This window comes from Vicia villosa, linkage group LG1 (genome assembly GCF_029867415.1).
Source record: "Vicia villosa cultivar HV-30 ecotype Madison, WI linkage group LG1, Vvil1.0, whole genome shotgun sequence".
NCBI classification, from domain to species: Eukaryota; Viridiplantae; Streptophyta; class Magnoliopsida; order Fabales; family Fabaceae; genus Vicia; species Vicia villosa.
In genome coordinates, this window is record NC_081180.1 from 143,505,524 (window position 1) to 143,516,646 (window position 11,123).

At 35.0% G+C, this 11,123-nt stretch overlaps 1 protein-coding gene and 1 pseudogene across 1 annotated transcript; both read right to left on the reverse strand.

Annotated features, from left to right (window-relative positions):
• Positions 1 to 2,636: 2,636 nt before the first annotated feature.
• Positions 2,637 to 4,697, reverse strand: LOC131644382 (legumin J-like). The gene is made up of 4 exons (XM_058914867.1): positions 4,373 to 4,697; positions 4,028 to 4,275; positions 3,218 to 3,925; positions 2,637 to 3,127 (listed from the first exon to the last, which is right to left on the reverse strand). Exons 1-4 carry the CDS (start codon positions 4,671 to 4,673, stop codon positions 2,762 to 2,764), a joined length of 1,623 nt encoding a protein of 540 aa, XP_058770850.1. The 5' UTR covers positions 4,674 to 4,697; the 3' UTR covers positions 2,637 to 2,761.
• A 4,113-nt stretch (positions 4,698 to 8,810) lies between these two features.
• LOC131656168 (receptor-like protein kinase THESEUS 1) lies at positions 8,811 to 11,123 on the reverse strand (annotated as a pseudogene).

Sequence of the window (11,123 nt, forward strand, 5' to 3'; positions counted from 1 at the left end):
GGTGAGCATGGATGGTTGGCGCAAATATGGTTGGCAGTGGGGGGGGCTTCGGTTTGCCCAGATCGGTTCTGTAGAACAAGGAGGCATTGGTTCAGCTGTAGGCGCTGACAGCCATTCTGCTGCCCGTTTGTAACATCCCGATTTTATTAATATTTTTATTAATTATATTATTAATTATACTATTTGGTATTTTTAATAATTATTTATTTATTTAGTTATTATGTGACATAATAATTATTTGAAATATTTATTTGTATGAGTGTTTGTGTTATTTGGGTTAATTAAGTTGTATGAGAGATATAGTTAATTGGGCCTTAGTAGTAGAAACGTAATAGATGGATTATGGGTTAAGCCCATTAAGAGAAAAAAGATAGTAAGAGGAGAAAATTAGGGTTTTAGAGTTGGAGTCTCCTAACTCATTTTTGGGGAGAAAGGAAAAATAGAAAAGAGAAGAGAAAGAAGGGAGGAGCACTTGAGAGAAGAAGAAGAAAATTATGGAGGAAGCCTTAATTTTCGCAGCAAGTTTCAGCATAGAATCACCTTGGCAAATCGGGCATATCTCTCAATCCAACCGTTGGATCATTATGGTACTTGGACACAACGTTCCTGACTCATAGAGGTAAGTTCTGACCGGAGCGATTTTAATTTTGAGGGTTTTAAGTTCGTCTGATAAGCTGATTACCGAACTGGTGTTTAGGTGTGTCTCTAGTTGATGTTAGAAAGGATTTCTTTTGGAGAAAAGCTTAGAGCTATGGTGAAAGAGTCCATATTTACCAAGGTAAGGGTGGGGTTCGAATTATATAACTGGGAATATGATGATTGTATGTGGGATTAGGGTGTATTTAGTTATCCGGAATTAATTGAAAATTATAGAGGTAGTTCGTATATGCTAGTAGGTGATTGTGATCGGCTTGTTTTGTGAATTATGATGAGTACATTGTGTTGTTATTTCTTTGTGATTTCTGAGCGACGTGTATATCGTTGTTGTTTTATGCGAAGTTGCAGGATGTTTCAGTGACGATGTATACCTCTATTTATTGGTATAGCGACGATATAGGCTTATGCCTTTGTGACGATGATGTTGATTGTTGTGTGTGTTTGTTGCATTCATATACATATGCATTTTTGGCGACGACCTGGATTGGCAAATTAGTGACGAAGACTTATGCCTTGATGCCTCTGTTAACTGGCAATTGGCGATGGGGGCTGAAGCCCTGGGTGCCACATGCATGTGCAATTGTAGAGTCTCATTATATGTGGCATGAGTGTGAATTAATTGTGACGTGATGCGACTTGAGTTGTTGTTGAATATGACGATGTGAAGTGAATTGTGATAATGTGAAGTTGTAATTATAAGTTGTTATGCTAATGACTTGTTGTGACAGGTACCGTCATGAAGATGAAAAATAGTTGTTATAACTATTATTATGTTGTTGTTGATTTTGTTATTATATTTGTACAGTTTTAAATTGTTGTTATAGCTGTCGTCTGAAAGTTGTAAAGCGATAATTTTGTATGATTTAATTCTAACGTATTAATTATCATACTTTTGTTTATATTTTTTTGATATCTCACCCCTTCTGAATGATGTTTCCCTTACCGTGGGAAACAGACAAGTACTCGAGATAGCGGTGGAAGTTTTGAAGTGATTTTATGAAGTCTTTATTTGCTTCGAGTTGGTGTCTTGCTCTGATACATAGCACTCGGGATGGGATTATGATTGTAGTTGTTGTTTTGTTGTTGTGTTATTACTGTTGAATAATAAGGAGTAATTATTGTTGTTTTAAGATGTTTTTGGTCGAATAAAAGTTGATGAATAATTATAAGTTGAAGTTTGATCTAGTTGAATAAACTTGTGTATGAATTATAATTTTAAAATTGTAGATGCCGAATGCTATGTATCAAGGATAAATGAAATACAGGTTATTTGTGGCTTTTAAGTTGAAAATGCAATGCCTTAGGTTTGATGTTTACAATTTTCCGCACTCTAATTTTAATAGAATTGTTGGGTTGATTTGGGGTGTTACATTAGTGGTATCAGAGCAAATCGGTCCGTCCGGTCAAAGTTGTCTAATTGTTGTTTATCTCTTAGTACGCGACAAGTTTGTACAACATTGTCGATACTTGTTGTTTTTGATTGCTTGTTGTAGGGGTTGGTTTGGAACTAAGTGGGGGAGCAGCTGTACTCCTCGGTTATGATTCAGTTGTAAGTTGTTGGTGTTTCGGTAGCGAAGGACACCTGAATATGGAAATAAGAATTACGTATGCGTTTGGTGTGGAATAGGTTGCTGAGGATGATGACGTGAGATTGTATAACCAGATGTAAGCAACTGGTAGCTATTGCTACGTTGTAAGATGTTTTAAGATATTGCTAAAATGATTGGCTAGTTAGTAGATGGATGAATTGTATAAATAAGTACTTCATGTAATGCAAAGTTTCTCTATCATGACTTCAAAGAAATTCGACCACTGATGGAACCAGTGGAGATTTTGTTTTGAAGCCACAGGGCCTAGCTGTGAATCATTATTATTTAATTGATCTCTTGAAAAATTCCTGTATGAAAAGTGATATTGAAACAATGTCATTGCACTTAAACATATATGCATACCAGTTTAGATTAAGATCAGGATAGAAATTTCACAAGGCCATAACTTTATTAATATTTTTAGAAGTCAAGTTCTTCACTACATCACATCCAAAATTTATTTTATTATTATTTTGTTACATAAGATGGCCACCTCGACATTGCATTGCATGAGTTTATTGAGATTGAGGCTGAACCAACGAGCCACGGTTTCCATTATACTTAATTTGAGTAACTTCATTCTTTCGAAGTCCGAAAGCATTTGCAAGAACCTCAGCAGGAGTGGCCCTAAACACCTGTTTTACATGGCTAACAGCAGCTCTATCATTTGTCTTGAACACTACATACTCAAAAGCTTCTTCATCTCCTGCTTGTTCAGCCACCACAAAGTTTTGTGGCACCACCACCAATTGTCCCTTTCTCACTTTGTCGTCGAACACTGGATTTCCTTGACTGTTCACTATTCTAACTCTTCCCTGTCCTCTAATCACGTACAAGAGGCTGTTGGCATTGATGTTCCAGTGTGGAGCATATATACCATTCTGCATATACATTCATACATCGAAATATACACATTAATCATATTATGGAAATATACACATAGGTTACAAAATTACTAGTACTATGCATACCCTGTAGAGAAGAACATATTCTGCACTGAGGCGTAAATTGCGGAGGATTGGGAGGGTTAAACTGTTAACAGTGCTGATGCGACCAGCACGCGGGTTGTAGAGATCAGCACGTGAAGGGCGAGCGATGTTTTCACGAATCCTTGTAGTGCAAATAGTTTCTTCCAAACCATTCTTACTTCCTTTGCTGTGTTCCCTATGTACTTCTTCCTCTTCCTCCTTTTCTTCTTCCTCTACTTGTTCTTTTTCTTCTCCTTGTCCGCGTGATTCCCGTTTCTTTTCTTCTGTTTCTTTCTTCCACTTTTTAATAATCTCATGGATGAGAGGTTCATCCTCTTCGTCCTCCTCTTCTTTTTCACTACGTTTGCCATGAGCTTCTTCCTCCTCTCTTTGACTGTGGCTTTGTTGCTGTTCTTCTTCTTGTATCTCAGGACTGATAATGTCAAGACCGTCCTCTACTTTTACGATTTGACCCCTTTTGTCCCGTGGAGATCGAAGTCTCTTGGCTGTATGCTCATTGGTGTTGAGTGATTGTGCTAAAAACTCTGCGCCGAAGCCACTCAACACGCTATTACCTTCGTTTTGTTCCTCGGACTCCTCCTGTTTTTGGTTCTGTCCACCTCTACGTCCAAAAGGTACTACGCGTCTTGGTCGTTCTTGTTCTTGTGTTTCGGGGAACTCTGCCTCTGGGTTTCCGCCAAGATAGAATACCTGAAAACACATATTTACATATAATTAGTTGAGTAGAAAATATAATACATTACAAAAGTTTATAATTCTCTGCAAAATTTGGATAATGTAACAGTTACTTACTCTGGGGGTTGAATCGAGCTGGTTTAGAGTGTTGGAAGTGTCGAGAAGACTAATGGCAACAAGAGGTTCATCACCGTGGTTATAGGTCCAGTATGGAATTCCAGGTGGAATGGCAATGACATCACCTTTAGAGAAGCGTCGAATCTTCTGGTGGCTGTCACGTTGTTGTTGTTTCTGTCTAGATTGTGAGCGTGGTTCTTCATAAGTTTCGGGACAACCAGGAACTGCAAGCCCAAGTACTCCCTTCCCTATATAGAAGAAAAAACACTAATCAGTTGCCAAAAAAAATCATTGAATGCATAGAATATTTAGTCATTATGTAAATTTGATCATATAATAAATAACCTTGGATGATGAAAATCAACTGTGGAGAAGGTGAATAAGAAGGCAAGTGAAGGCCATTAGGATCAATGGTGCGTCGGATAAGAGATACACCAGCACATTGTAGTTCAGGGTGATTGGGGTTCCATGTTTCAGTGAGACCAGCTTCTGACTCAACACGGTGATCTGGTTCCAATGCATTGATACTGTCAAGCTGGCATTGGTTGAACCTATCCAACTCAGAGTGATGTGCTAAGCACGCACTCGTGAAGAGCAGCAAGCACAAGGAAAATAGAAAGTGTTTGGCCATTGTGATACTGATCATTAACTGATTACGAATGAGATCGATGAAGCGGAGAACCTGCAGCGTGGTTATTTATAGAGATGGGAGAAGGGTGAAGGAGGGACACGTAAGGGTGACATTCATCACCATGCATGGTTTCCAGTTCTTAATTTCTTACACCTCAAATGATGATATATATGTTCACAGTGACAGCACAGAATGAATATTTGCTGTTATCCTTAACATATGTAAATGGTCCCCATGCACTCTGCCTCTATTCTTTACAGTCTTGTCTTTATTCAGCAACAAACCATTTTGCTCAAACTCATATACATAAAATAGACGCAGTCACTGGAAAAAGAGCATAGTATAAGCGGTGATATTTAACTCAGCTAAGCACTAGAGTATATATTCAAGTTGTCATTGATGTTTAAATCAATATGTTTGGATATTATCTAGCAAAATGACTTTTACCTTTAAAAAAAACTCTAACTTAAATATGAAATTTGAGGCTTTGCCTCATGATATTTAGCTTCTACCTGACGTATAAGTTTGCTGCTTCTCTTGTTGTTTTCATCTATTTAAGGAAAAAAATTAAGTCATTAGAATAATAAAAAACAGATAAAAGTTTATGTTTTTGCATTAAAATAAATACTATTTAAGGGAAACAGCTTAAGTCATTAGAATCACTTATAATGCGAACCTAATGCACACAGCACAACAGTAAAATGGTCATTGCAAGAACTTTTATATCATGACTGCACGTAAATTCGACCACTGAATTAGTCAGGGAGGTTTTGTTTACAACTCATTTGGCCTTTTGGGAATCATTATTATTAACATTAATATTTAATTGATCTATTGAAAAGTTATTGTCTGAAAAGGGATATTGAAATAAAGGGTGAATGCTTATGCCATTCAGAATTACGTTTTAGCTCATTGGATACTTAATGTGTCAATAAATTTTATTGGCTTCTTCCTTTTTCCTTGTTATTTCTTGTATATATAAAAATATTAGAATTTAATAGAAACTTTATTTTTCTCATGAACAAATCTATCCTCTACAGTTTTTGTGAAAGATTAAAATGAATTTTCACTATTATTATTATTATTTTAATGATTAATTTAAAATAATTCAATTTAATATAATATAGTTCAGAAAAAAAGATAGAAAATTTAAAATGCAGAAAGATATGAGGATGTGATTTACTCTGTATACTATCAAATAATTATATATTTTTATTTTAATAGAGAATGATACAATAAAATGAAATATAAGGAGTACTTCAACCAAGTCGATCCTGGCATTTTAGAGGTCGCGGGCAAATATTAATTTTTTTTTAATTTTAATTTATTGTTATAAAATAGAGTTTAATAATATATTTTTTTATAAAATAAAATAAAAATAATAAAACTAAACATAAATAATAATATATATTATTTTATTATATAAATATAAATTCACCAGCAGCGGTCCACTAAATAGAAAAAAATTCAGAATTTAAATATTTGTTAGTTTTTTCTATGAGAAAAGGGGTGATGCACTGACAGTGTAAAATATTTTTACACGGTCAACCAATCACCACCCATGTATTCAATTAAATCATTTTTTATTTAAAACAAACTTAATGACATAGCACATTTATGATTTTCTATTGGATGACAGTGTCAATGCACTACCTTCTATTGGTGTATATAAATCCCTAAAATATATCCTATTTTAGTTGACGTCTATATAATACGAAAAGAGAATAAGAAAACTTGTACAAAATCTTCACAACCACTGGCATTCAACTATGGCATCAGAGAAGGGAAGTTGTCTCAGTTCTTCACAACAACAACATATTTCAAAAAGGTATTGGTCATGTTTTAGGTAGATGTGGTAAGGTTAGAAATTTAAACTTGAAAGAATGTCATGAAGTGAGGCTACTTAAAATGAACTTTGTGGTTCCTCAGCTGGAGGTGTTAAACTTGTCATATACAAGAGTTGATGATAAAACATTCTATGAGATCTCGAAGAGTTGTCATGGACTTTTGAAACTATTATTGACACATTGTAATTATGTCACGAAAAAGGGACTGATAAGTGTGGTTGAAAACTGCATAGGTCTTAAGGAGATCAATTTGAGATATTGTAATAAAGTGGAGGCTGATGTCGTTGTCTAAGAGGTTTTATCAAGGCCATCATCAAAAAAGAGGAAACTCTTCTCAGAAGATGAGTGTATTTACTTCTATTGAATTTTAACTTTAAATTGTTAGATTTTTTGGTTTTTAGATTTGCTTCATTTACAAGTTACTCTCTTATTTTTAAAATACCAATGTAATGCACACAGTTGAGTGTTATATGAAGTTTTGTATTTTAATGTTTTTCCTTACTATTCCTGGAATTATATTTACTTGGATTAGATTTTTGTGTCTCTAGTCTTAAATGACAGACTTATGTTCTTCGTTCATACAGTGACTAACTTGACACATTAGTTGCCACATTAGGTTTACATGACAGACTTTGTATTCAAGGAAAGACTACAAACATCCTAATTAATATGGATAGATATCAAACATTCTTCCGTTTTGCATCTTAACTAAGACACCCCATTGCAGAATTTTCTCATTGATCAGGCAAGAGCATTAACATTATGATTAAGTTCTTATTTCATGCAACAATGAAATGATCAAAAGATCATACATATTAAGTAGAAATGACCTGGTACAATAATGGTGCATACTGAAACTAGCTTAGGAGAACTTGCCAAGAAGGTTGATGCAAGCCATGAAGAAGTACGTGTTAAGTCTGGAACAAGTAAGTGTTAGTCTGGAACAAGTCTCTTATTCTTCTACTTCTATTCAATGATAAACATCAACATCAAAAAGTGTGACTATTGTTCTCAAAGTTGACCTTTTATCCTTAAAAAAAAATTCATCATCCACTATAATTTTTAATTTTAACTCTTTCAATCCTCTGCGATTTCCTATTACTTCCCTCACCCCCTTAGTTGTGATATAGGCATATAGCAACAATTGCGACTATCCAGAAGCAATATTCCATTGCACCACTTTGATATTATTAATAGAGTTTCATCTTCAATTCTTGAACTTGACAATTTCAACACCGTTAATTGTGAAATTTCAAACTTGATTTCTCCGAGTGAATGATAGTATCCTTTGAGTATGAAAAAGGTTGAGTTCCTCAGCTAGCAACAACCACTAAGGTTTATAGAGGTCAAGTTTAGAAGAAACATAGATAACTTGTTGATACATTGCTCGGATAGAAAGCCTGCTTTTCAAAGATCTAATCGTTGGACACATTTGGACAACACATAAAAGATTTCTAGATATGTTTTATTTTGAATTTTAGATTTATTGCTACATGGTATGAAGAAACATATGAATATGATCATCAAATTTTCAGATTCAAAAGTGGTTTTAATTTTGTTTTATTTTAGTTTTTGTTTGGAACTTTTTTAGACAGTGATAACATTTTGTTACACATAAAATTTAAGTTTTGCCTGGAAAAAAATCAAGTCTAATCCAAACAAGAGGTTCCTACATGTTTTCTATTCACCATACCACAGTTCTCCGTTTTTGGAGATAGCTTAAATTTAGCAAGAAAAATCAAGTATATTAGATTTATGAATATTTAGTTAATATGTTTCTACTCATTCATGTATTACTGTAGTGTTCTGTTTTTGTTTGAATTTAATTTCTACCTGACATAAGTTTTGTTTCAACATTCCTTTTTTTATATTGGGATGTCGTAAGATATTGTTTATGTCTTTGAGAAAAAGTGATGTTGAACTAAATGTGTTTGTTAAATGAGTTGTTGTAATTGTTTGACTGCTTCATATTTGAAATTAGTCTTGACATTACTGTTTCTTTGCCCAGATTCCGACACAATCCGGAACAATATGAACATTATGACATCGATAAAATATATTTGGTCATGTATCGGACACTCCGATACACCGCCTAATGTTATCTTAGAGGTGTCCGTGCGTTGGTATTTACTTCCAAAAAATGTAGCTTCTTTACTAAAATAGTTCAGAAATATTGGTTACACATTCAAATTTTATAAAAATTCAATTCTAAATATTTATATTTATACTATATAAATAGATTTACTCAAAAAAGTTTTCCTTTTCTACAATACATACATTTATGATACTTTTAAAATAACCAACTTTAACAAACGAAATGTTGAATTAGGAGACTATGGTTTCAAACAACATCTCCTATATCATCAGTAAATCCATAGCTTGTATTGGCATGAGTCGTAGAAACCACATTGTCATTCAAAACATTTGATGCCAACTCAAGATGGAGAGCCTCTTCTAGTTGACAGAGTACGTACCCCATGGGTGGTCTGTTCACCCGACGCTCCTCCAAGCACTTCCAAGCCAACTCTAAAACCTTGTTTAGAGAATCCATATTCACTTTTCCAATCAAACTTGGGTCAATCATTTCATTGAAAGTGCCTTTTTTATGGCTGCTTAGTGCCCATAATGCCAAATTCATCTGTTGCGTTGGAAGGGCATCATCTAAAGCAGGCTTCCCACATATAACTTCAATCAACACCACCCCAAATGAATAAACATCTGATTTCTTAGTGAGAAACTTAGTCCTAAAATATTCTGGATCAACATAGCCAAAACTACCCTTCACATTGGTTGTAACATGGCTCTTATCAAGAAGAGGACCCTTTTTTGATATGCCAAAATCAGCAACTTTTGGCACAAGATTTTCATCCAACAGAATGTTTGTTGTCTTCACATCACGGTGAATTATGCTCTGTTTAGCTCCAGTGTGAAGATAAAAAAGACCCTTTGCAGCCCCTAAACATATCCCAAGGCGTTGCTTCCAAGAAAGAGGAACAAAGTCACTCCCATATAGATGACTGCTGAGAGATCCATTTGCCATGTAATTGTACACCAGAATCAGTTCTGAGTCTTCATTACAACAACCTACAAGAGAGACAAGGTTTTGATGACCAAGACCGGACAACAACTCAATCTCATTATTGAATTCACTGAGACCTTGTCTAGATTCAGCATTTGCTACTTTGATGGCTACTATTTTCCCACTTTCAAATGTTCCTTTATATACCTTACCAAATCCTCCTTGTCCAATAAGTAGCTCAGCATCAAAATAGTTCGTTGCTTGTTGGATCTCATGCAAAGTAAAATGTCTTTGATGTTTGTAAGCATTTGGCGATATTTTCTTCAACCACCACGAATTTAGGTAACAAAACGTTAGTCCAAGAAATGCTAGAAGTGTTAAAACAAAGACACTAGGTCCAATTATAGTGCCTAATTTCAATTTGAATTTCTTGCTTGTTTTTGAAGATTTTGCTACAACATGGTCAAATTTGTCAACGAACTTCATTATCTCTATCCCATTCATGGTTGCATTTGGAATACTAGATATTGTAGCAGGAGCAACACTTACAGTGAGCGTATCGGCTATGGCATTGAACACATTGTCCTTGTAATACGGCTCGGCAAGGTCACCAGAAACACTTACGAGGTCAAGACTTTGTAAGGCAATGTATCCATTCACAAACAGATCCATAACCAAAGAGTTAGTAGAGTTGCTAATTATGTCACAGAAATGCAGACGAACAAAGTAGAGAGAGTTTGAGCTTACATGGAACTCCCAACTTAAATTGTAGCCTCCTGAGACACTTCCCAAGGCTTTAGCAGTATCATAAACCATTGGCGGTGCTGTATATTCTAAGAAATCAGGATGCTTTATTGTAGATATGTTTGTTGAAATATTCGTAGCAGTGATGGTAGACCGAAAGTAAGTCTCGTCACTCTCCCAATTCCTACTTAGTGTGTCATTTTAAGCATTGATACTTGCACCTCCCACGTTCAATCGATACACTGTTTCAAGAGCGGGTTCTGTGAAAGAGATGGATGGGTTTAGGTATAGGATCTGAGGAAAGAGCACATCAGGCATCGAGACAACTTCAATGGCATTAATAAAAACAAGTGAATTGTGTTGAGGGATGAATGTGATAAGCAATTCATAAGATGTAACAGTGATTGCATACTCCTTCATCAAGTGAGAGCTAGTATAGCTTACAAAAGTGAAGTTATCGACAAGCATGAAACTATCAGCGATTACTGTTATTGAGGCGCGTGTCATGTTGAGGCTGGAATCGGGAAAAGGGTGAAAATAGAGACGGATCCAATGTCTCCCTTGTTGTTGAATTTTGAATTTATATGATGTCTCTTGAAAGAAGATTCTAGCCGAGTTATAGAGTGGTGAAAGGGTGGTGTTGAGTTTTGAAGTAACAACCAAAGATTTGTTGTGTTGAAATTGAAAGTCAGGTATGAAAGTTCGACCCTCAAACGTGATATTGTGGGAAGAACCACAAGCAACCAAATAATTATCAATGGGAATGAATGCTAAGGTAAATGATTGTTCACACCAAGTGTATAGTAAAAGAATTAAAACAAAAGGAGTATACTTGGGAACTATTAGCATAACCAT

Bases quoted from the DNA above. Each gene is read 5' to 3' on its own strand.
- LOC131644382 (XM_058914867.1), bottom strand. From the start codon at position 4,673: ATGATCAGTATCACAATGGCCAAACACTTTCTATTTTCCTTGTGCTTG. The intron at 4,276-4,372 runs GTTATTTATTAT...TCTTCTATATAG, and splicing joins GTTGATTTTCATCATCCAAG to GGAAGGGAGTACTTGGGCTT. The intron at 3,128-3,217 runs GTATGCATAGTA...ATGTATATGCAG, and splicing joins AATATGTTCTTCTCTACAGG to AATGGTATATATGCTCCACA.